Raw genomic sequence first — 26,622 nt, 5'->3', positions numbered from 1 at the left:
TCTTTGACTAAACATCGCCAGTACAGGCATGAAAGACTTCTTAAAAGCAGATGCTCAATTAATGTTTGTGTAAAAGAAGAGCCACAAATAAATCATTTGCTTTAATTTGTATTTTCAAACAATCTTGAAAACCATAAGCAGATCCAAGCATATATCTTTTATATTTACAAAAAGGGAAACTAAACAGAGTAAAGCAAACCAAAAATTGAAGAACTTTTGGCTATCTCTCTATGTATCTGTGTTCTGAGCTTCTATTAGTGTGGTGTCTTTCACATTTCTAAGGATATTCTTATCCTAAAGTAATGTTATTCTCATCCGGGATCACAAAAGTGATATGAGGATTTCCAATATGCATTTCAAAAAACAAAATTGTTACTCATCAATTTGACAAACAGCAAAGTGTGTGTGACCCATTTTACTCAAATACTTGTATCATGAACCTAAATAAACTTTCTGTTGAAAAAACAAAGAACTAAAAACGAGGAGGAGGGTGGAGAAATCACAGGAACACAGGTTGACAGGCTTTTCTGACCACAAAGTGAAGAACGGCCTTCAGACCACACTAGGGGCGAGATGAGTGGCTGGATACGGACCTAGCGTGCACACTGGCTGAAGCAGAAGGGCCAGCACTGGCTGCAGCAGAAATGCCAGGCCTGGCTGAGGCAAGATACTCAGCCTGGGCTGCAGCAGAAGGGCCATCCCAGACCGAGGCAGACATGCATGCAGTAACCCAGGCAGACATGCCAGCCATGCCCGAAGCAAAAGTGCCAGCCACGCCCAAGGCAGAAGTGCCAGCCACGCCCAAAGCAGAAGTGCCAGCCATGCCCGAGGCAGAAGTGCCAGCCATGCCTGAGGCAGAAGTGCCAGCCATGCCCGGGGCAGAATTGCCAGCCATGCCTGGGGCAGAAGTGGCAGCCATGCCCGAGGCAGAAGTGCCAGCCATGCCTGAGGCAGAAGTGCCAGCCATGCCCGAGGCAGAAGTGCCAACCCTGGCTGCAGCTCTGGCCCCAGTGCTCTCTACTTCCTGTCTGAAAGACTCCTCATACTGCGCCAGGCAGGCATCAGGGACTGTATCATTGACCTTGGCCAAAAACTCCATGACTTTATTCTTGTTGGTTTCTGTAAGCGCTTTAGGACCCCAGAGGAACTCATAGCGAGGGGGATTGCTGCCAGGCACCTGGCGGTACTCCAGGTACTCTTCCCGCACCAGATCTTCTGTGATGAGCTTCCTGGTGTCTCCAAAGATGAAGTGCCTTCTTCCATCATAGATGCCCAGAATATTCAGGAACTTCCAGATGTGCTCCTCAGAGATACGGGGGCCATTCAGGTAGATGAAACTCAGCAGAGGCATTAGAAGACCATTCTTAGGCAGCCCCAAGTCACCTCTCATAGACTCACTGTCGCTGAAATCTAGGTTGCTCACCAGGGTATAGCAGTGACTGTTGGGTCTGACTTCCTTCAGCACCAGGCCAAACACAATCTCCATGTGCTCAGAGGCCCTGCTGAGGATCTCTGGGAATTGCTTCATGTACCTTCTACCGATTGCCTTCAGCATTTCAGACCTCTTAATGAGCTCCCTCATCTTATACTTATACAGCATGTGCTGCACCAACATCTGTGCCTTCTTGGTCAGAAGATCTCTGTGAGAGCTCGCAGCAGCAGCTGAGGCCTGGGAGGAATTTTCACGTTCCTGAACTTGGCCCCTGGCACCTACACCAGATCTCGAACGTGCTGTGCCACCACCACCAGATCTTTTGGGTATAGCACCTGCAGCAGCACTGGTGGTGCCTTGGGCTCCCTGACGCCCCTTGGGGGTGCCAGCAGCAGACGAGCTTGAGGGAGCACTCTCTGAATCAGGAAGGGAGGAGGAGGTGGTCTCTTCTCCCTGAGATGTGGTGGCCTGATCATGAAGAACCTGGGTCTCAGACCGGGCCTGGTGACGTTTCTCACGAGCACGGACCTTACTCTTCTGCCCACGGGGCATGATGGCTGTGGTCAGGGACTACAGGCAGGATTCTGGGCCAGTAGACAGGAGATTGGGGCACCTGGAGGATGGAGAATGAGGTGACATGAGCACCTTAAAACAGGGAGATTCTACCTTGGCCTAATCAAAGGCCACCTCTGCAGGTGTCCTTGAGGACACTGCCCTAGGAACCCACAAGCCTCCTGTTTTCCTGCTCAGCCTGTCCCCACATAATCCCACAGAGGAAGAACAGAGGCCTTAGACATTTCCTCTGCATCCTCTCAGCCCTGCTTTGGATTTACTGCGGTGACAGCAGGTCCCAGCAGTGGGGTCCTCTCAGCTCATCTTTAGTATTACCATGTCAAGTCCTGGCAGACCCTGTGCACCCTTCTCTCTGCTACTCTGATACAGACACTTTAGACCTCCACATGATCCAGAAGCAAGTGAAAGGATGCCTCAGTCCACCTCCCTCCAAGGGGATACCCAGAGCTGAGAGCTCAATAGGGTTTTTTCCATCCCGAGTTCACTGGGATCATCATTCAAGGTCCTTACCTTGGCTCCTTAAAACACTGGGCACCATTCTCCATTTGCTGACTGGTGGCTGCACCTTCAGACTAGACATTTCCCCTCCCCTACACTTGCTATAAAGCAGTGAAGTAGATGCTCAACCTGACAGTCCTTCCCTGAGATTTCCTGGGCTGAAATCCAAGGGTTGGGATAAATGCATTGAATACTCCCTCAGGTTCCTCAACTGGGCTCCTGGCAGAGAAGCTCCACTTTCTCCTGAATTGATGCCTCGGTGATAGTAAAAGCCAATCACTCTGTGTCCCAACAGGAGGAAGTTAAGATGACCTTATCTTACCAACACAGTCTTCTAAGAACAGGTGCTGTTACAGGCAGGTTGATGTCCCTGTGGTCCCACACAGATCCCAATTCAAGGCCTATAGTATTTTTTTGCTTCTCTTTTCTTCTCTATGTCTTTTTAAAATTAAATGTATTTCCTATTGATTGGAGGATGATCACTTTACAGTATTGTGTTTGTTTCAGCCGCACATCAATAAGAATGAACCATAGGTATAGCTTATGTCCCCTCCCTTTTGAAACTCCCTCGCACCTCCCACCCCATCCCACTCCTCTAAGCTATTACAGAGCACTGGGTTTGAGCTCTCTGTGTCATATGACTAATTCCCACCGGTTATCTATTTCATATATGGTAATGTGTATGTTTTCAATGTTACTCTCTCAGTCTGTCCCTCCCTCTCTTTCCCCCACTGTGTCCACGAGTGTGTTCTCTATGTCTGCATCTCCACTGCTGCCCTGCAAATAGGTTCATCAGTACCATCTTTCTGAAATCCATGTATATGTGTTAATATACAATATTGGCTTTCCTCTTTCTGACTTAATTCACTCTGCATAAAAAATTAGGACTAAAATGACCACATCAGCCAACAATCCCATTACTGGGCATATTCCCTGAGGAAACAGTAACTTAAAAAACACTTGTACTCCAGTGTTCGTTGCAGCACTCTTTACAATAGCCAGTACACAGAAGCAACCAAGGTCTACATTTGACTTATGACAGGGTGTAAAATTTCTCTGACCAGAGAAAAATTTCTCAGATTTTTTTTTGTAAAAAATCTGCTGACCACACCCCTCGGACCAGGGCGGAGTGGTCTGAGGGGTGTTGCTTTCCCCCTTTAGCCCGCAGTGGGAACCGCCATGTATTCCTGAGGTCTCAAAGGGATGATGACAGGGAAGATGTGGTCTGAATGATGTGGTGTGGAACATCCCCACAGCCCCAGAGGTTCTCACCATCCCACAAGGGAACCTGAAACTCTCCCTTCCCAACCTGACGCTCCCCACTTTGACCTGGTCTCTCACTTCCCTGAGATGATCTGGGAAATGCCATGTCAAAACGCCTGATTCTCCCAGTCCTCAAAATAGGACTGGCGCTTTCTGTGACTCCATTTCTTATGGGAAGAACCCCCATCCTGACGCAGTGTCACAGCCATTAATATTGTTGGGGACTAGGTCCCTTTGTTGAACTGGGTTTATTCCATTACAGCAAGGCTCTCACTTCCCCCAAACCACCTCCAGTGGACACCAGGGGGCACCACAGTTGGCCAGCTCTACCCGGGGCATCCTAGAGCCCAGTATAGGGGGGCCGCTCAGTGTGGCCCCCTTGGCGGTGTCGAAGTCTGCTCATCAGCCCTCAGGGCCCTCATCTAGGTCCTAGAGCTCCTCCAGGGGTAGAATCCGGGCCTACCCCCACAGACCAACACCGTAGCCTGAGACACTCTAGACCATATTCAGCCGATAGCTCCGAGAGACTCATAGGAGCCGTATCACAGGGGTGGGATGTGGATGGGTCACTTTTATTACTAGGAGGGTTGGGAAAGTCCCTTCAGCTCCATTCAGGTCCTCACCTTGGTTCTGGACGAGTCCTGGACACTAAGTCTCTGCCAAACAGTCACCGCGGCTACTGGTTAATCCGCTGACTTTCAAAGCGGAAGTGGAGGGGGGCTGCGTAAGGTCTTACGTGGGGTCCCTCAGGGATAACAGCAGGGACAGCGTGCTACGGGAACCCCAGTAGCTCAATATTCATCCGTCCTTGGGTCTTCCTTGTGCACTGTATCAAAGCCCAGGATGCCGCCTCCTATGAACCCGAGTCTTCCAGCTCCCAAACAAAGCCCTTGCCTTCCCAAGTGCCTAGTGGTGGGAGGCCAGCTCTGCCCTGAGCATCTCTGTTTGTCAGGTGGGTTGCCATTCTGTGAGCCTCCTTCGTTGGGGGAGAGATCCTCTCACTAGCACTGATGATCTTCACCTTATGTCCAGTTATGTTCAAGACACCCCCATCTGCAGATCTGGGTTCTGATCTGGCTAGAGGAGACTCAGCCCTCCCTAAGATCACACAGGTTGAATGAGCGGACCACTCAGATGTAGCTCCTGTGGGCTTCTCAGGGCTAAGAATTTACAGAATTCTGTTTGGCTCCGTCTGCAGGGGTCCCCGCTAACACTCAGTATTGCATGTGAGGTCCTCCTTGGATTGAGGTCCCTCGCTCTTGGAAACTGCAGCCGATTGTATTAGACAGAGGTCTCACCTCGCTAAAACTTTCTAGACTGAAATCAACCAGACATCTGTGCCCAAGCTTCCTAGGGACCACAGCATCAGTGATTTTCCAGGGCCTCCTTTTACAGGGTGTGCTACTGTGAGTACACTTTCAGGTCTTCACATTGACATATGACGAATCCTGTAACTCCACTCTGTTTTATGAAGCTTCTTGTCTTACATCAAGGTCCTAGTCTCCTGAGAATTCCAAGTTGGAAGTCAGGATGATCCTCATATGATCCTAGTCCATCAGGGCCTCTGAGAATAGACAGTGGGGATGCAACTTGAGTCCTTCTGATTCCTCTTGCTCAGCATCCTCACTACATCTACCACAGCCTGGGACTGCTCCTTCTACTGAGCTAAGATTCCTCTTCTTAGTCTTTGGGTGACCACTATATTCAGGGGTGATTATCTCCTTAGTCCTCCTTCATGGAGGTTCCCATATCAGCTTCTGTCCCTCGATTAAAGTCTTCCTGGGGAATGCATATTCCTACAAACAGTGAGCAGTTACCCTCTAGCAAATCTTGGAGAAAATGGGTCTCGGTCCCAAAAGTGATGTAAGATTAGGAAAATGCAGCAGAAATTAAGGAACTCAGGATAGATGTTATGATGTCAAAGAGATAGAGGTGATATATTCCTGCTCTTCAGCCAGATTTAGAGTGTGTGCTTAACCGCTGTCATGTTCCACTCTTTGTGACCCCATGTACTGTAGCCCCCCAGGCTCCTCTGTCCATGCAGATTCTCCAGGCAAGAATACTGAAGTGTGTTACATGCCCTCCACCAGGGATTGTGCCCAACCCAGAGATCGAACCCAGGTCTCCCGCATTGCAGGCGCATTCTGTACCATCTGAGTCACCAGATTTAGGGTAGTTCTAAAATATTTACTCTCGGCACCTCCCTGTTGGTCCAGTGGTTATGCGCTCCCAATGCAGGGGTCCTAGGTTTGATCCCTCGTCAGGTAACTTGATCCCACATGCCACAACTAAAAATCTCACATCCAACAACTAAGAGTTCTCGTGCCACACCTAAAACCTCACATTCCACAACTAAAGAGCCTGCATGTGGCAACAAAGATTCCAAGTGTCCAAACTAAGACCCAGAGCAGTCAAAAAATAAATAGAAATAACTATTTTTAATTAAAACAAATAAAATGTTTACTTTCTACATAGAAGGATAACGCCAGATAATCTTGTAAGCCCTCGATCACTTGAAGGTGTCTGAATTTCCACATGCAGGTGATCATTTGCTAACTGAGCATTATCTCCTTCTCTCCTTTATTCACACCTCTTAATTATTTTGGTGTTTGTATTGCCTTGGCTATGTATTCCATCCCAGTTTTTTCGTCACAGAGTCCTTTCTGTCACTCAAGATACATGTTGGAGTGCTAGAAGACAGTGAATTTACTGACTCATGAGCACCTCGGGCCAGGACAAGTGGAAGGGTACATGCTGTGGACAAATTCAGACCAGCGCTCTAGTCCCAGCTCTGCCTCATATCAGTTGTGTGGACTTGGGTCCATCCCCAAACTCGGGGAGCCTCAGGTGAAGTGGCTTTTGTAGGGCTAGTGGCATGTAGCTAAAGCACCTTGCACACGGCCTGGACCACACTGGACTTTACACAATATCTGTTTTTAGTATGAGTGTGATTAGTTTCATCCTGGAGGATACCACTGACCCTGAGGAATCTTTTAAATGCAGGAGATGTCAGAGAATCTGTGGGATTCTCGGACATGAAACACCAAATCAGTCCAAAATGCTGTTTAGAAAGAATCTTTCATTTCCACTACTAGATCGTATTTTGAGTATGGGGGTACTTTTTTAACTGAAAGAAATTCAAAGACTCTAAATTTGATTCTGAGACTAATTCTCTCTTCCTTCCTGGCTGCTCTTTCATCTGAACAACTCCTAGAGACTTCCTTAGTGGTCCAGGGGTTAAGACTCTGCACTCCCAATGCAGGAGGCCCGGGTTCCACTGCTGATCAGAGTACTAGGTTCCACAGACAACAGCTTCGCCGCAAGTAATAGTTCACAAGCCACAACTAAAGATCCTATATGCCACAACTGAAACATTCCTCATGCTGCAACTAAAGAACTCTCAGGCTGCAAGGAAGATCAAGGATCCTGTGTGCCAAAGATAAGACCAAGCATAGCCAAATAAATAAGTAACTAAATAAAATAAGCCCCCATCTTCATCAATTTCACCATCACCTAAAATAGACTCACCTCACAGACTTTGGTGGAATTATCAACGTAGCCAAAAACACTGAATGGAATGCCCTTTCAGTAAAATGAGCTCTGTTTCCATGAGTCACAGAAAAGAGTGTCAGCCCACTGGCTTCTGAGTTTCCGGGTTCATTCTACTACTTTTATTTCACAGAATCTCCTTGGAGATGATGTGCATGAAACATCTAGGTTGTGCACTGTGTTCACGGGCACTGGGACAGGAGCACAGGGCACAGTCAATCCCCACTCCAGGGGGGATTTCTCTCTGGTCTACTCGTGTTGCTGTTTAGTCACTCTGTCGTGTCTGACCCTTTTCTACCCCATGGACTGAACAGATTGCTCTGTCCATGGGATTCTCCAGGCAAAAATACTGGACTGCGTAGCCATTTCCTCTTCCAGGGGCAGCTTCCTGACCCAGGGATTTAACCCATGTCTCCTGCATTGGTGGGTGGGTTCTTTACCACTGAACCACCTGGGAAGCCCCATAATTCCATAGCAATTATTCAGGGTAGTTTTCCATTCCAGGCTTAAGCCTCTCAACTTTGAGACCTGCCATCTGAGGGTCTGACCCCTATTCAGTGTTTCCACAGCCTCCCTGGTGGGCTAGTCCTGTAGCCTAACTTAAAACTACCTTCCACTGCCAGACTTTTATTGTCCTAAAGTCTCCAAGTGCCTTGCCTCAGTGTATTTACACTAGACTCCTCATGAGGAAGCCCTCAATCCCCTCACCTCCTTACACCTCATTTTTATCGGGCCCCTAGATCTCAGTTCACCAGCTACTTTATATGAATGCTGCTCTTAGACTCTAGAATTCTATAAGAAGGGGTTGAGTTTATTTTTCTTAGCATCCCCAAAACCACCCAGAAGCCTTCCAAAGAGCAGATGCTAAATTGATATTTGAACAATTACAGTGCAAGTGTGCAAGAAAGCAATTTACTGGGATTTCACTTCTCCCACATTCTTAAATAAGTGAAGCCAATCCAGGTAAATAAACTTCAATATTACAAAGAAAGACTAAAACAAATAAAACAAATGAAGAAGTGAATACCTCTTAAGATTTTTTCTGTATCTGATAATCTCACAGACTTCACTGTGGAAAAATTTCCATTTTCACAAAAAAAAACCATATTCCAATATCATGTTATCTTGTTCCGAATGACAAGAAATGATTCAAGGATTTCAGTCTGTGCTATGTAATACGAAATTTCTTATTTTTTGACTTGATAATCTGCAGCACATGTGGGAGCTCTGCCATTAGTATACTTGGACTCTGAAGCTAAACACATCTTTAATTAAAGGGAACAACATTTAAAAACAGAGAAAAGAAAAACCTCCAATTTGTGCATATTGTATAGGAACACAAATACCTTATATGCTGAATTTCCATGAGCCCCACCGTGGCCCTCCGCTAGTGGGAAGATTGCCTGCTTTCTTGAAATGCAATGTGAAGTATCTGCTCAGACTTCACTAGGGGTGGGAGGAAATTTGGACATGCTCGGGAAAGTGTACTGGCCTTGGCACCATAGGAGCAATGGCTGCAGCTGTGGCTCTGGCTCTCCTTCTTCAGCTGTCAAAGCCTCTTCATACCAGAATGGGAAGGCACTGCACTTGGTATCATCGACATTAGCCCCAGACTCCCACATTCTTTTATATATCTATATCTATCATGGAAGCACTCCATATTAGTTTACAAAATTGTACTCATTCCTTTTTATAGCTTCATAGTACTCCACTCTGTGGATATATCATGTTCCCTCAATTAACATGTGCATAGGCATTTACGTATTTTCATACGGTTGTGCATGTCTTTTCAGAGTTAATTTCTGAAAACACTGAATTACTGGCTCAAATGTAAAAGCACATTTAATTTTCTGACATTACCAAATTGTATTTATGCTCTAATCTCATTCTTTGACATGTAGCTCTCAAAGAATGAGATCAGTATATTCTCTAACACTATATACAAAAGTAAACTGAAAAAGGGATTAAAGACCTAGCTATAAGAGTGGAAACCATAAAACTCTTAGAAGATAATATGAGCAGAACACTCTTTGACATAAATCATAGCAATAGTTTTTTGGATCTGTCTCCTAAAGCTAGGGAAATAAAAGCAAATTAAAGTTAAGAGCTTTTGCACAGCAAAGGAAACCATCAACAATATGAAAAGCCAACCTCCCATATGGGAGAAAATACTTGCCAATGATATAACCAATAAGGGGTTAATATCCGAAATATATAAATAGTTGATATAACAGTTTTAAAAAAATCAAGATGGGCAGAAGACTTAAGTACACATTTTTCTAAAGAAGACATACAGCTGGCTAAGAGGCACATGAAAAGATGTTCAACATCGTTAATCATCATATGAATGCAAATTTAAACCACAATGAGGTATTATCTTATACCTATCAGAAGGGCTATCATCCAAAAAGAACAGGAGTAACAAATGTTGGTGAGCATGTGGACACGATCTGTACACTGTTGGTGGGAATGTCAATTGGTGCAGCCACCATGGATAACAGTAAGGAGGGTCCTCAAAATCTAAAAACAGAACTAACCCATTACCCAGAAAACCCACTCCCGGGTGTATATCTGAAAGGAAAAAAAAAAAAAAAAAAAGAACCCACTAATTTGGATGGTCTCCATCAGGTACTCAGTGCTTGTCTGAGTCTAAGGGTTTCCACTGCTTGTTTCCCCTTCCCCTCCAGCCTCATCTACTCTCTGCCAGTGACCCCACCCAGGTCCAACCTCCCTGTTTATTAAGAAGGCACCTTTGTCTGGCAGAGCCAGTGTGAGATGAAGAGATAGTCCTTCCCAGCCACCAGATAATCAGGAGTTTTGGCTGGACCTTTGAGCACACACTGAGACAGTGAGGAGTCAGACAAAAAGCACAGACTGTGGCGCTGAAATGGATTAATAAGGAACTTAGTGAGGTGGGCAGGGACCCTCCAGCACAATATTCTACAGGTCCAGTTGGGGATGATACATTTCATTGGCAAACCACAACTATGAAAAAGAACGGCAGCCCATATTGAGGCAGTGTATTCTCTCTGACAATTCATTTCCCTAAAAACTACCCCTTCACACTACCTAAGGGTGCATTTGCAACAGAATTTATCATCCAGACATGAACACTAATGGCAACACTCAGTTCACTACTCTAAGATCACTGTGGTCTCTTGCTTTAATGATTTCTAAAGTTCTGATATCCATTTGTTCACTGCTATGTGATCCGAACCCAGATGATAGCCTCCACAGTGCCAGAGGTTGCATAGATCTATAAAACAGAAATAAGTACAAAAGAATTTTTCAGGAATGTACTCAAAAGTATGCCATGTGATGCTACCTTAAAGTCAGAACAACCTGCACTAAAGCGTTAATAACGTTTCAGTTCAGTTTAGTCGCTCAGTCGTGTCCGACTCTTTGTGACCCCATGAATTGCACACGCCAGGCCTCCCTCTCCATCACCAACTCCCGCAGTTCACTCAAACTCACATCCATTGAGTCGGTGATGCCATCCAGCCATCTCATCCTCTGTCCTCCACTTTTCCTCCTGCCCCCAATCCCTCCCAGCATCAGAGTCTTTTCCAATGAGTCAACTCTTCACATGAGGTGTCCAAAGTATTGGAGTTTCAGCTTTAGCATCACTCCTTCCAAAGAAATCCCAGGGCTGATCTTTAGAATGGAATGGTTGCGTCTCCTTGTAGTCCAAGGGACTCTCAAGAGTCTTCTCCAACAGCACAGTTCAAAAGCATCAATTCTTCAGCACTCAACTTACTTTAAATTACTGCTAAAAATGAAAAAAAAAACCCACTAATTTGAAAAGATACACACACACACACAATAGAATATTACTCAGTCATAAAAAAGAATGAACTTTTGCCATTTTCAAGAACATGGATTGATTGGAAGGCATTATGTTAAGTGAAATAGGTGAGACAGAGGAAGACAAATGCTGTACAATACCATTTATTTGGAGAATTAAAAAAAAAACAGACTAGGGAGATGAAGCAGACTCACAGATACAGAGAACAAGCTAGCAGTGCTTACCAGTGGAAAGCAGCAAGGGGGAGGGTAAGGGCAAGGATAGAAGATTAAGAGGTGCAAACTAATATGTATAAAATAGATAAGCTACAAGGATATATTGCAAAACAAGGGGGATATAGCCAATATTTTATAACAAGTATAAATGGAACATAACATTTACAAATTGTGAATCACTTTGTTGTGTCCCTGAAACATAAAATATTGTACATCAACTGTGAAAATGAAGAGAAAGTGTTAGTTGCTCAGTCTTGTTCTACTCTTTTTGACCCTAAGGACGGTAGCCCGCCAGGCTCCTCTAGCGATGGAATTCTCCAAGTAAGAATTACCCACTGGAGTGGGTAACCATTCCCTTCTCCAGGGGATCTTCCTGACTAAGTGATCAAACCCAGGTCTCCTACATTGCAGGCAGATTTTTTGCCATCTGAGCCACCAGGAAAGCCCACAATAACTATAGCTCACTTTAAAAACATATATATTCTCTCAGGAACTTTCACATATACAATACAGTATTATTAACTATGTGCTTCCCTGGTGGCTCAGTGGTAAAGAATCTGCCTGTAGATGCAGGAGATGCGGGTTCAATTGCTGGGTCGGGAAGATGCCCTGGAGGAGGACACGGCAACCGAATCCAGTATTCTTGCATGGAAAATTCCAGACAGAGGAGGCTGGTAAGCTACAATCCATGGGATTGCAGAGAGTAGGAAACCACTTGGCAACTTAACAATGGCAATGATTAAGTACAGTCACCATGCTGTACATTATATCCCTGCTGCTGCTGCTGCTGCTGCTACATCGCTTCAGTCGTGTCCGACTCTGTGCGACCCCATAGACGGCAGCCCACCAGGCTCCCCCGTCCCTGGGATTCTACAGGAAAGAACACTAGGGCTTCTTTATTTTGTAAGTGAAAGTTGTGAATGTTTATGCCATTGGGTCATTTACACCCATTTCATCCATCCTCCAACCCCTTCTTGTGGCAACCGCCAATCTGCAACATGATGGACCTAGAGATCATCATACTGACTGAAGTGACTCAGAGAAGGAGAAATATTATATGACATATCTTAGATGTATAATTTAAAAAGAGATGATACAAATGAATTTAACTACAAAATAGAAAGACTTACAGTCTCAGAGAACAAATTTATGGTTGCCGCTGGGGAACGATGTGGGACAGGGATAGTTAGGGGATTTCTGATGGACATGTACACACTGCTATATTTAAAATGGATAAGCAACAAGGATGTACTGTATAACACAGGGAACTCTGCTTAATATTATGTGGTAGTACTGATCGAAGTTTGTGGGAGAGTGGATACGTGTATATGTATGGCTGAGTCCCTTCACTGTTCACCTGAAAACTGTCACAATAGTGTTAATTTGCTATACCCCAACACAAAATAAAAAAGCTAAAATTTTACAAACACTGTGCCTCCAGTGCAAGGGCTGTGAGCTCAAACCCTGGTTGAAGATCCTATGTGCCACATAGCAAACCAATCAACAAAATATCATCACAGAAAAAAGTGATGGGGATCCATGAAAGAAATAATTGATAAGCTAGATTTCAGTGCCTTTAAACTGCTGCTCTATAAAAATACACCAAGAGAACTAGAAGATGAGCCATAGTCTGGGAGAAAATATTTGCAAAAAACATGTCTGATGAAGGCTCTAATCTAAAATATACAAAGAACTCTTAATATTAATAAGAAGAAAACTAACATCTAATAAAAAATGGACAAAAGATAGGAATAGATACCTTGCCCAGGAAGATACCGAGATGCCAAACAAGCATATGGAAAGATGCTCCACATCATATACCATTAGGGAACTGCAAATTAAAAAAAAAAACAAGCAGATACCACGACATGCCTTTCAGAATGGCCAGCATTCAAAGGACTGGCAACACCAAATGCTGGTAAGGACGTGAATCAACAAGAACTCTCATTCCTCGGTAGTGGTGATGCAAAATGGTAGAGCCACTTTGGCAGACAGTTTGCAAGCTTCTTAGTAAACTGTACATATTCAACACTGCTGGTAGGAATATAAATTGGTACAGCCAATTTACAGGGAAAACAGTGTAGCAGTTCCTCAAAAAATCAAAAATAACTCATAATACTTTCCGCAATTCCACTACTATCCAAAAGAACTGAAATCAGGACCTCAAAAAGAGCTCTGCACTCCCATGTTCATTGCAGCACTACTCACAATGGCCAAGAAAGGGAAGCATCCTAGGTGTCCAGTGACAGATGAATGGATAAAGAAGGTGCAAAATATACACATAATGGAACACCATTCAGCCTTAAAAAGAAGCTAATCTCTCCAGTTATTACAGCATGGATAAACCTAGAGAACCTGCTGCTACAGTGAAATAAGCCAGACACAGAAGGACAAATACTGCATGTCATTTATATGAAGAATCTAAAATGGTCAAAGTCACAAAAACAGAGTAGAGTGGTGGTTGCCATGGTCTATGGGAGGGTGAATGCAAAGGAATTGTAGACTTAAACAACATTCACAACCTATGCATGAGACAGGGTGCTCAGGGCTGGTGCACTGGGATGACCCTGAGAGATGGGATGGGGAGGGAGGTGGGAGTGGGGGTCAGGAAAGGGAACAATGTACACCCATGGCTGATTGATGTCAATGTACAGCAAAAGCCACTACAATATTGTAAAGTAATTAGCCTCCAATTAAAATAAATAAATTAAAAGAAAAAAAAATCACAGCAAAAGCTGACAGGTATGTTCTCTTTGGTACATACATTTAGGACTTGAACCCAGGAGGCAGCGTCTCGAGTAACCCTGAGAGAACTCCTCCAAAGAAGGGAGCGGAGGAGCCAGGTTACATAGAAGTTTTGCAACAAAGCGCAGGTAGTCTGAATATCAAAAGATTAAGATAAATGAAGGAAAACCAGATAACCCTGGTTAAGGAATTTAGCAGTTTTCCATATATGGAAAGATGTAAGAATCGGGGCTCACTGAAATCATTCCTTTGATATGAACTTCACATATCTGGGGCCCGTATCCTGTATTTTTACATGCTGTGTTCCCTCAGGGTTCACCATCCGTGGTGGCTGCAACTGTCAATAACTGACAGTGTTTATTCACTGATATAGCAGGCAGTATTCCAATTCTCAGTATTAATGAAAAGTTACAAAGTTTAATTTTACAAAATGAATAAGTTCTAGGGATCTACTATATAATATAGAGCTTATAGTTAAGAATACTATACTGTACACTAAGAGGTCAAACCTTATGGTAAGTGTTCTTATCCCAGATACAAAACATAAAGGGTGAGATGGCATCTGTCAAAATGGCCATCATCAAAAAGTCTATAAACAATAAATGCTAGAGAGGGTGTGGAGAAAAGGGAACTCTCTTGCATTGTTGGTGGGAATGTAAATTGATACAGCCTCTATGGAGAAGAGTATGAAGTTTCCTTAAAAACTTGGACTTAACTAGCACATGACTCAACCATCCCACTACTGCGCATAAACCCTTAGGAAACCATAACTGAATAAGACACATGTACTCCAATGTTCATTGCCACACTGTTTACAACAGATAGGCCACAGAACCAACCTAGATGTCCATCACCGAATGGATAAAGAAGCTCTGGTTTCTGTATACAATGAAGTACTACTCAGACATAAAAAAGACCATATTTCAGTGAGTTCCAATGTAGTGGGTGAACCTAGGGCCTATTATACAGAGTGAAGAAAGTCAGAAAGAGAAATATAAACATCGTATCCTGACACATATACATGGAATCTAGGAGACAGCATTGATGAATGTATTTGCAGGGCAGGATGGAGATGCAGACATAGAGGACAGACTTGGTGACACAGGGGTGGACGAGAGGGAGGGACAAACCGAGAGTAATACTGAAACATACACATTACCATATGGAACATCGACAGCCAATGGGGATTTGCTGTGTGATGCAGGGAGCTCAAACTGGTGCTCTGTGAAAACCTAGACGGGTGGGAAGGAGTGGGAGGTGGGGGGATATTCAAGGGGGAGGGGATATATGTATACCTATGGCCGATTCATGTTGATGCATGGCAGAAACCAACAAAATATTGTAAAGCAACTATACTCCGATTAAAAATAACCTTAAAAAGGATGAGAGGGAAATTTTGGAGGTAATGGATATGCTTAAGGCATAAACTGTGATGGTCATTTCACAGGAGTAGACTTATCTCCAAACTCATCAATAAATAAATCAGAAAAATACTGGTTAGCAAGGAAAACTAGCATATCCCAGTTAAGAGTATGCCACTGAAGGTCACCATGAGGGAGACACCCTCAGTGGATGTAACACAAAGCTCCAAAATGTTTCAAGGGCCCCAAACTTACCTATCTCTCACTTGCCCTTTTTCATAAACCACTCCCACTTTCATTCATTTAACCACCCACAAGTGTCTATTCCTTCCCTATTGTTTGCCAAACTACAGTCAAGATAACTTGATTTCAATTATTATTATTTTTTTAGTGGCGTGGGCTCTGGCTCCCCCACCGAGGGCAGAGAGCGCCAGTCCAGTGGCTTCAAGGCATCATCCCACCTCAGGGGAGTGCCACCCTGATTTCTGAAAAACTCCATAGACAGAAGACAAGATGATTAAAGCATCTAATCTCCACAGGGTTTCCCTGTACTGGAATAAGAGCACAGGACACATTCCATGTCAGCTTTACATGATTTTTCTCAGATTTACTCACAATCCCAAAAGCACAGGCAGACTCAGAAAATACTGCAGGTTTGGGTCTCAACCCCCAAAGGAAAGTCCATACCACAATTGAGTCATACAAATTTTTTGGTTTCCCAGTGCTTTCATAAAATTTATGTTTATACTATACTATAGGTTATTAACTGGGCAATAGTATTATGCCTCAGAACAATATAGATATCTTAAATTAAAAACACCTCTTTGCTAAAAGAAAAAAGATGTTAACCATTATCTGAGCCTTCGCTGAGTCCATCATTTTTGCTGCTGAGGGTGTGAACATTGCAAGAGGTATCAAAACGTGACACACAGACATGAAGTGAGCAAACGATGTTGGAAACATGGAGCCGAAAGGCTTGCTGGAAGCAAGGTTGACTAACACTAACTTTTAATTTGGTAAAGAAAAAGAACAAAGAAAAGAAAAGCAGTACCTGTGAGATACAATAAAGCAACATGCAACAGAGTGAAGTGTGTCTGTAACTGTTAAGGACAGTTTCCCATCCCAGGCTTTGTCTTTAACTATGCAGCCCACCATGTGAGAACCTGGTCCCTGGTCACGATTACCACAGCCTCATCCAGCCTGCCATGCACTCAACTTATAATTACTTCCCACCGAGAGACTTATACTTTCCCAAGGCCCACCACTACCTTGCATCAGGGAATTCACATTTGACTGCTGTCATGTCACCATTTCCTTTACATGACAGCTGCTTCTCGACTCTATAATTTTATGGTGAGTGGCTAGATCTTTTTCTCAGCTCTCCAAGTATTAGCATGGAGTCTTCTATGAGCAGAGGTTAAATTACTGTTTAGGGAATAAATGAGCCTGTGAGCACGAGGATGAATTTATTAAAATTTAATTTTACATTTTTGAATTAACAAAGCATACACGGTCACTTATAATTTTGTAAAACACAGACTATAAAACATGGGGAAACAAAATACCATCCATCTTACTTTCCCTCTATTTCTTGATCCCACATATTGCCCTGCTTAATTTTTTCATATTGTCAAGGAAATAACATATTGTAATGCCATGTTATCTTGCACCAGCTTATTAAATAAGATGGAAGCTTTCCCATTTGTTTTACACAACAGAAAAACTCTTATCCTTAAGACCGATAAACAACAGTAAGTGTGACCGATGTCATTGGTACACTTAGATTATAAGCTTTTAGAAGCAACCTTTGAAAAGTAGCAAGAACATAAGAACACAGATTTATCTTTAAATTCCTCATACAGAACACAAACCCCAAGGAATTATACACTGTGCACCCTCTGGGATGCCTCGTTCTATACTACTTATAGAACACTGAATGCTATCTTCAGCCACAAAGTACAGAATTTGGCTCAGCTTCATTAGGTGTGGGAAGAATTGCTGGAGGAACACTGGGCCCTCTCTTCCTCACCTCTCAAAGCTGTGATACCCAGGATCTCTGATAGCTGACAGAAGGGGTGGGGTTGGCGGGGGGAAGAAGACTGGCGGGGTGTTCTACAGTCCTCATTCAGAGTCCCCATCTTCATATCTCTCAGAATCTGACACTCCTCCCTTTCCCGAACTGTGTCCACAAGCCTCCAAACAAAGTTTCACCTCTTAGAGTTTCGGCAGGGGAGAATTCTGGGAGTTCAGTGCATGGGTGCTGCTTTGTGTCGCCATCTTTACTGCCCTGTGACTGGTTCGCACTTGGCGATCTCCCAGTGACTGGAGTTAGGGCCTAGGTTTCCTTCATTTACAGAATCAAGTAATCGCTTACCTTACAGAATGTGTTAGATCAAGATGTACCAAAGAAATCAGCCTAAGAGAATTGTAGGAACTATCCCCTGCCGATCACAGAGATGAGACTTTGGGCGTTATCTTTGTTACAGGACGGGGGAATGGTCCCTTGAGTCCACATTCAGGTCCTTACCTTGCCTACAGATCAGTCCTGAGAATCCACTCTTAGCCACATGAACACGCTGAACATCAGTCCGAGCTCTTCGCCACCAGCACGGAAGTTTTGCAGAGACACTTCCGGCTATGGCTGCCCTGTGCACGATCTCTGAGGGATAATGGAAGGGGCGGGGCTCTGTGGGGACCCCGTCGTTCAGCGTTCAGCAGTCCCTGGGTCATCATTTAGGGTCCTCACCATGCCGTCTGTCAGAGCCCAGGACCTTTCGCACTACGGACTTGAGTCCTCCTGCCCCCAAACGAAGCCCTCACCTCTCAGAGTCCCTAGTGGGGAATCAGGGCACCCTCCTCAGAACTGAGGTTCCATCCATTCCCTCGCTGAAATCAGAGAGAAATGAAGAGGCTTCTCATCCCTATAACTCTGCCTGGAACCTCTGGGGTTAGGAATAGGGGCAGGGGTCTGTAAAGCCTCCTCATTTGTGGGTCTAGTGATACTTCTTTCTTCACTCAGGCACCTCACCATGGTCCTGGCCAGTTCTGGGACCTGACCCTCCAACCTGAGATTCTCCCTCTACTGAACTGAGGCCATTCTTCTTAGACTGAGACTTTGACCTCACAGAGAACTACAAAGCTTATAAGACGGAATGTCCTGTCTGGGCATTCTTGGCCTGAGAGCAAGTTTGGGCAGGTCTCTGAATGACCTGTATTTTATGGTGGTTTTCTCTCCAGACCCCACTTATGGGGGCCCAAATTTTGTCTCTCTCTTGGATTAAAAGATTCCTGGGGAACACCACATTCCAGCAAACTCTTGAGCAGTGTCCCTTATGCAAACCTTACAGTTTCATGTCCCAGACTTGACCTGAGATGGGGAAAATAACACAGAAGGCAGGGGGCAGAATGAGGTGTGCTCCCAGAGAAAAATGCTGCTCCATTCTTTTCAAAAGCCAGAGTCAGTCTCTTTTCATGAATTGTTTTAATTGATTGACAGGCATACTTTTCAAACATTCTACTGCATGTAATCATGCTTCACAAATACTGTGTTTCGTTACAAACTGAAAGTTTATGGTAACCATGCATTGAACACGTCTATGGCATCATTTTCCCAACATCATGTATTCACTTGGGGTCCCTGTTCCACATATTGTTAATTCTTTAAACATATTAAACTCTTTCTTATTTTATTTCTTATGGTGCTCTGATCAGTTGTCTTTGTTACTATTGTAACACATTTGTAAATTAAGCTATGTGTATTTTTTAGACATCTTCTAGTAAGTGTACAATAGGATTAACAACTTTTATAAGCACTGGGAATCCTCCAAATTCCTAACGCTTTAGTCTATGGCCATTTTACCTTTACTGCAGTGATCTAGAACCCAAGTCACCATATCTGAGATATGAGTACAATTCTAAAGGAAAAAAGCCATCCAAGATGGTTTTGTACTATTCTGATTGAGGTTATTGGACACTGCACAGAGAGACGATCTTACTGTCCCTATCATCTGTTTCTCTTCTTTATTCATGTCATTTATTGATGTAGCCTTCAAGGCTTTGTGCCTGAAGAAGTGTATTGGAATATATCCAGAGTCCTTACTTTTATCCCAGGATACATTTGAGTGTTAAGGGACACAAGTTCTGCTTTAGGCCAAGAGCAGTATAACAGCGTCGGATCTAGAGGAATTCAGAGAGGTCTAATTCCAGGCCTATCAGTCACTAGTGTTCCCCAGCAAGGGCTCACTGCCTGATGCACATAGAAGCCAATACTATGGAATGCGCTTTTGAGAGACAAACTTTAATCCAAGGTGGAGTAGCAAGAAGACAGGAAGTGGGGCTCTCAAATCTGCCTCCTCAATCCAGAGTTTGAGGTAAAATGAAAGGGTTTAGGGAAACTGCAAACTTGGAAGCTAACTGGCTAGTCTTGAATTAGTTCATATAAGCTATTCATGCTGCTAGAAGCCAGATTTTCTGTATTGAAGGACTTCATACAGTTCTCCCCTGGCAACTTTGCTACTCTGAGAGTTCCACAGACTGAACCCTCTTGGTTCTGCAGTCATCCTGGAAATGTAGGCTCCTTTTTGGCACATGCATAGTCCTGCCTCTAAAAATAACTCAAGGTTTGGTTAATCAACAACCTGTTTTAAGGAGGCAAAACCACTTTAAACTGGTCAATGCTTTATGTTTCAATCCCCCCATTTCTCTTTGTACATTCTTCAAGCTTGTGGGAAATCATCCTCAATTTGGTTAATGAGTCTCAAATTGTGTAGAAAATGATAATCCCAGGTCCCAGAGTTTTGTACCACCAGGACTGGAGTGTTACATAAGCACTGACAAGGTTGGATTAATTGGTATTTGAGAAAGGTGATTATCAGAGGCTTTGTTTCCTTCACATGTCTCTTTTCAGGCTATTGCTTGAAGTTTGGCGTTTTGGTGCCTGGATGGAATTTATTACTATTGGGTCATCTGTCTTGGCTCTTCCTGGCCACTCCTCAGCCCAAACTGAGCTCTGCAGTTGACTGACCAATTTCTTCCACTGTAGTGCTCAAAATAGTTTACCTTTTGGCCAGCAAACAGAGCCTGGACCTACTGTGTTTAACCAATGCTTGCTGCCTCTTCCCAGCCTTCATGGATTGAAGTCGACATCAACCAGCACTCTTATCAGGAACTTGATGTCTGCCTGGAAAGCCCTTGCATTCATTCCTACATTCAGGCTGTAGGAAAGCCTTCAGGGCTTGTCTATCTGTGGCTCAGGGCGCTTTGTTCCTCTCTAGGGAGAAAATGGGCAAACTTGAGGCATCGCCCCTTAATTTAGGACCCAATTCCATCTCCTAGTTTGGTTTCTGGAAAGCGTTGGCTGTATGAGTTCCCTGGAGAAACCACTGAGAAGAATGGACAGTCTCAAGGTAGCCAGCTTGGATCTGAGGGTTCACTTAAAGAACCCTGAAAAGTTTTCCATTATTATATGTGGTTGTCAAACTGTAGCTTGAAAGGCACATGTGCTACCCAGCTTCCAAGGAATCTGTCCCACCAGTTCCAAGACTGGAGCCCATTTGGTCACAGGCTCCTAATATTTCTGCCCGGCCATGTGCTGAGGGCATGCTTGTCTACTGAGGAGGGTCCTATAGAAGTTCAGGCTCTGTCTCAGTCTCCACGTAGAAAAACTTACCTAGTGAGTAGGAGGCTGAGAGTGTGATTGCATCCCATTGAAGAAAGTGAAAGAGGAAGCTGTCTTAGACTCAGGCAGAGCTGACTTTCAGAGAGCAATTCAGGAGCACACACATTCAAACACTGATTTCCTCATTTCCTTTCTGAGCATGCTGGGGTTTAATCTTTCTTGTAGAGGACCTAAATACTTTACCCCTCCAGCAGAGATCACCGACAAGCAAATCTAGATGTCTGGGCAATTTCCAGGGGAAATACATTCACTCCAAGGCCTCTGTGTAGCCCATGGCCTTTAAGACCACAACCAATGGCTATTTTTCCTGGTAAAATTTCATTTTTAACATCACGCATGCACAAATATATAAAAGTAGTTCAGTACTACCTCCCTGCTATTCTGGCTGATACAGAATAGGACTAGACTTTTTAGTGAGGAAACACCAGAATGTGCCCTATTGCATGAAATTCCTTAGCTGGATTACGGTGCATTCTTCTGTGTGGTGCTCGAGGGTACTTTTCCTGCTTTATACTCCCTCATCTTACATTTATACTCACACAACAAGGTAATCAGGACTGGTTTCATTAAGAATACACTCATGTGGAACTCCAAGTATCATAAGAGACTACTACAAACAACTATATGCAAATAAAATGGACAATCTAGAAGAAAAACACAGATTCTTAGAGAGGTACAGCCTTTCAAGACTAAACAAGGAAGAAATAGAGAACGTGAGTAGATGGATCACAAGTACTGAAAGAGTGATTTAAAATTTTCCAATAAAATGTCCAGGACCAGGGGGCTTCTTGGGTAATTCAAACAAACACTTAGAGATTCTATCAACCTCTTGCAAAAAGAATTACAGAGGGAGGAACACTGCCAAGCTCATTCTATGAGGCCACCATCACCCTGAGAGCAAAACCAGATAGAGAAGCACGCACAAAAACAAAAAAAAGAAAAGAAAAGAAAATGACAGGCCAATATCACTGAAGAACCCAGATGGAAAAATCCTGAACAAAATACTAGCGAACCAAAAAAGACAGTCTCTTCAATAAGTGGTGCCTTGAAAACTGGACAGTTACATGTAAAATAATGAATTTAGAACATTCTGTAATACCATACAAAAAAATAAACTCAAAATGGATCAAAGACTGAAATGTAAACCCAGATTCTATAAAACCCTCAGAGGAAAACCTAGGCAGAACACTGTTTGACATAAGTTGCAGCAGTATTTTTTTTCTTTTAGTAAAATGGTTTTTGATCCACCTCCTGGAGTAATGAAAATAAAAAGAAAAACAAACAGGTGACCTTTAATTAAAGTCAAAAGCTTCCACACAGCAAAAGAAACCAAAAACAAAAAGACAACTCACAGAATCAGAGGAAATATTTGCAAACAAAGCAAACAACAGTGCAATTATCTCCAAAATATATAAATAGCTCATGCACCTCTGTGTCAAATAAACAATCCCATAAAAAAGTAGGCAGAGTGTATAAACAAACATTCCTTCAAAGAAGATATACAGCTGACCAAAAAGCATATGAAAAGATGCTCAACATCACTAAGTATCAGAAAAATGCAAATGAAAAGTACAATGAGGTATCACCTCACACCAGCCAGAATGGTCATCATCCCCAAATCTGCACACAACAAATGATGGAGTGTGGAAAAAAGGGAACACTGTTGCACTCTCGGTGGGAATGCAAATTGACACAGTCACTATGGAGAACATTATGGAAGTTCCTTGAAAAACGAAAAATAGAGTTACCATATGATTTACCAATCCCACTCCTGGTACATATCCAGGGAAAACCATGATTCATAAATATACATGCACTTCAATCTTCATTGCAGCACTATTTACATTAGCGAAGATATCAGTTCAGTTCAGTTGCTCAGTCGTGTCCGACTCTTTGTGACCCCATGAATCGCAGCGAAGATATGGAAGTAACCTAAGTGTCTCTTAACAGAGGAATGAATAAAGTAAATGTCGTACACATATACAATAGGATATTATTCAGCCATAAAAAGAATTAATTAATGACATGTGCAGCAACATGGATGGACCTAGGGAATGTCACACTAAGTAAAATAAGGCAGAGAAAGACAAATAGCATATGTTATCACTTGTAAGTGGAATCTAATTTTTAAAAAATGACACAAATGAACTTGCTTCCCTGGTGGCTCAGCTAGTAACGAATCTACCTGCAATGTGGGAGACCTGGCTTTGATCCCTGGGTTGGGAAGACCCCCTGGAGAAGGGAACGGCTACCCACTCCAGTATCCTGGCCTGGAGAATTCCATGGACTGTATAGGCCATGGGGTTACAAAGAGTTGGATAAGACAGCGACTTTCATTTCACTTCACAAATAAACTCATTTACAAAATAGAAACCGACTTATGGATATCAAAAACAAGCTTATGATTACCAGTGGAGAAATGTTGGTGGAGGGATACTTTAGGAGCCTGAGATAAACATACATGACTGTTGTGTCTGACTCTTCGTGACTCCATGGACTGTAGTCCACCAGGACCCTCCATCCATGGAATTTTCCAGGTCAGAATACTGGAGTGAGTTGCTATTTCCTGCTCTAGGGGATCTTCCTGACCCAGGGACTGAACCCACTTCTCTTGTGTCTCCTGCATTGGCAGGTGATTCTTCACCACTGTGCCACTTGGGAAGCCCACATCTACAACTAAGATGTATATATAATAGCAATAACCCAAAAGCGCCTACTGTATAACACAGGGAACTCTACTCAATAATCTGTAGTAATCTGTATGACAAAAGAATCTGAAAATGAGTGAATATGTGTATGTATAACTGAATCACTCTGTTATACACCTGAAACTAACACAACATTTTAAATTAATTATACTCAATAAGACACAATAGAAAAATAATACTACCATAATATCCAGCAATCTGACTCCTGAGCATATATCCTGAAAAAATCATAATTTGAAAATGGAACAATCACTCCAGTGTAAATTGCAGCAATATTTACAATACCCAAGACATGGGAGCAAACTAAATGTCCATCAACAGAGGAGTAGATAAACATGTGGTCCAGAAATACAAAGGAATATTACTCAGCCATAGGAAAGAATGCCATTTGCAGCAACATGGATGGACCTAGGGACTGTCATATTAAGTGAAGTAAGTTAAAGACAAATATATCCTTCATATGTGGAATCTAATTTTAAAAAGTGATAAAATGAATATAATACAAAACAGAAAACTTACAGATCCTGAAAACGAACTTATGGTTATTAAAGGGGAAATGTAGTGAGGGAGGGATAAATCAGGAGCTTGGGATCAACATACTTACACTCCTATATATAAAATATATAACCAATAAGGACCTCCTACATAGCACAGGGAACTCTAATCAATATTCTGTGATAACCTAGATGAGAAAAGAAATTGAAAATGAATTTATATATATATATATATATGTGTGTGTGTGTGTGTGTAACAGCACTACTTTGCTATATTCCTAAAACTAACACAACATTGTAAAACTATACTCCAATAAATTAAAAAAAATAGACTACCTGGGCATATATCTAAAGAAAACCATAATTTGAATAGGAACAAGCACCCCCATGTTCCTTGCAGCTCTGTTTACAAGAACCAAGACATGGAAACAACCTAAAGGTCCATCAACAGATGCAAAAGATGTGATACATAAATACAATAGAAGAATACTCAGCCATAAGAAAGAATGAAAGAATGCCATTTTCAGCAACATGGATGGACCTAGAGATTGTCTGAGTAAGTCAAAGACAAATACCATAGTATATTGCTCATAAGTAAATCTAATTTTTTAAAATAACACAAATGGACTTATTTACAAAACAGAAACAGACTCGCACAATTTGAAACAGATTTATGGTTAACATAGGAGAACTTTGTGGGCAAGGATACACTAGAAGCTTGAGGTGAACATACACATACAACCAATATAGAAAATAGATAACTGAACAGGACCTCCTATACTCAATATTCTGTAATAGCCTATATGGGAAAAGAATCTGGAAAAGATTGAATATATGTGTAACTGAATCACTTTGCTGTACACCTGAAACTAACACAAGATTGTAAATCAACATATCTCCAATAATTTTTTTTCAAAGAATATCCATCTGTAACAATACCTCTGTGCTGTCACCTTAGGCAAAGGGGAAAACCCCCATCACCTCCATAAAGCAAAGTTTCCAGTCCAGGAGCAAGGTGTTTTATCTCCCGATTCAGAGGACCCTCATTAATTACAGGTTGAATAAAGTCTCGCCACATTCATCCCATAGCCAACACCCATTAGCCAATCCCAATACATAAAACAGTCAGACACAGACAAACATAGGCAATTAAATCCAAAGGCCTGGAACCTTAAGCCAGTGTTCAGACCTCTAACCCAATCATTTGAGCACCTCAGTAGCTTTAACCTCTGACATTGTCCTCTTAGGGTGGGTCTTTAACCCAGGACTGTAGCCTTAGGATTCTAATCAGACAGAAGAAACTCTCCTAGGTGGGACTCTAACCCACAGTGGTGGTGGTGTTCTTCAATCAGTTCGTCACGTCTGACTCTGTGCAACCCAATGGACTGCAGCATACCGGGCTTCCCTGTCCTTCACTTTCTTCTTGGGTTTGCTCAAACTCATGCCCATTGAGTCAGTGATGCCATCCAACTGTCTCATCCTCTCTAACAAGCAGTCCTGATGAGATTATTAGACTACAGGCACATTCTAACTTCATATAGCACATTTAGTTACAGGCATATTTTAAGGAGTTTACTCACCCCAAAGATGTCTGATCCAGGAGCTGTTTCCTTCCTTAAAAGTGAAAGGAGCCCCAGAAGCCAGAGGAGCCCAGAGTGCCATGGCTAGCAAACAGGAACCTGAGAGCCAACTCTCTAGACAAACTCAGTATAGGTGGCCACTCAGGGTTGGTGTTGAGGGCCCACCAGGGGGTTCAGTGCATCAAGCAGATGGTCACAAGTCCTAAACCTCAACAAGGCTGCCCAAACTCACGGAACATGGGCTCACTACCCGATGCTCAGAGAAGTCCACACTTATGGCAAGAGCTTCAGAGAAAAGAACTTTACTGCAAGGCCAATCAATGCAGGAGACAAGGTATCAAATCTCTCTTCAATCCAGGAGCCTGGGTGCAATCTAAGGGGGTCAGGGGAATTTCTAACTTGAAAGCTAATTGGCTAGTCTTCAATTAGTCTGTTTCAGCTACTCAGGTTACAGGAAGCCAGGTTTTCCTCATTGAAGGACTTCTCACTTTGTAAATGGCCCAGGGCAATATTTCTCTTCTCTGAGTTTTGCAGACTGAAGAGCTTGGCTCCAGGGTCATCCTGAGGTCATGTGTTCCTTCTTGGACACATGTAGTTCCTTCTTTGTAAAATGATGCAAGGTGTGATTAATCAACAATCTATTAGAAAAGGTCAAACCAGTTTAAGCTGGTCAATTGTTTCACATGCTGTTTCACTAGCCCCCTGAACTCCAGCACATTACC

General features: G+C 43.1%; 2 protein-coding genes and 1 pseudogene across 4 annotated transcripts in view; 1 reads left to right on the top strand and 2 right to left on the bottom strand.

Moving 5' to 3' along the window:
- Window positions 1-26,036, bottom strand: part of LOC147340055 (melanoma-associated antigen B1-like) — a 41,691-nt gene extending 15,655 nt beyond the window's left edge. The window contains exon 1 of the mRNA XM_086388395.1: window positions 25,901-26,036. The gene's annotated coding sequence lies outside the window, so the exon portion shown is untranslated. The remainder of the gene's footprint in view (window positions 1-25,900) is intronic.
- On the bottom strand, window positions 93-26,039 carry LOC147340054 (melanoma-associated antigen B4-like). Of its 3 annotated transcripts, none has more exons than XM_086388391.1 (3): window positions 25,901-26,039; window positions 10,790-11,084; window positions 93-2,045 (listed from the first exon to the last, which is right to left on the bottom strand). In XM_086388391.1, exon 3 carries the CDS (start codon window positions 1,982-1,984, stop codon window positions 563-565), a length of 1,422 nt encoding a protein of 473 aa, XP_086244517.1. In that variant the 5' UTR covers window positions 1,985-2,045; window positions 10,790-11,084; window positions 25,901-26,039; the 3' UTR covers window positions 93-562. The 3 variants fall into 3 exon arrangements, with proteins under 3 accessions (XP_086244517.1, XP_086244519.1, XP_086244520.1); XM_086388393.1 differs by having other exon boundaries at window positions 10,790-11,081; XM_086388394.1 differs by lacking the exon at window positions 10,790-11,084 and having other exon boundaries at window positions 25,901-26,038.
- LOC147340056 (ubiquitin-conjugating enzyme E2 D3 pseudogene) lies at window positions 9,806-10,790 on the top strand (annotated as a pseudogene).
- Window positions 26,040-26,622: the final 583 nt, after the last annotated feature.

Source organism: Bos grunniens, chromosome X (assembly GCF_055505025.1).
Source record: "Bos grunniens cultivar Pamir isolate PY7600 chromosome X, Bosgru_T2T1.0, whole genome shotgun sequence".
In the NCBI taxonomy this organism is placed as follows: Eukaryota; Metazoa; Chordata; class Mammalia; order Artiodactyla; family Bovidae; genus Bos; species Bos grunniens.
The sequence above is the reverse complement of the archived record's forward strand: the minus strand, read 5'-3'. Positions and strand labels throughout refer to the sequence as shown.

Coding starts and splice junctions, on each gene's coding strand:
- LOC147340054 (XM_086388391.1), bottom strand. CDS start 1,984: ATGCCCCGTGGGCAGAAGAGTAAGGTCCGTGCTCGTGAGAAACGTCAC.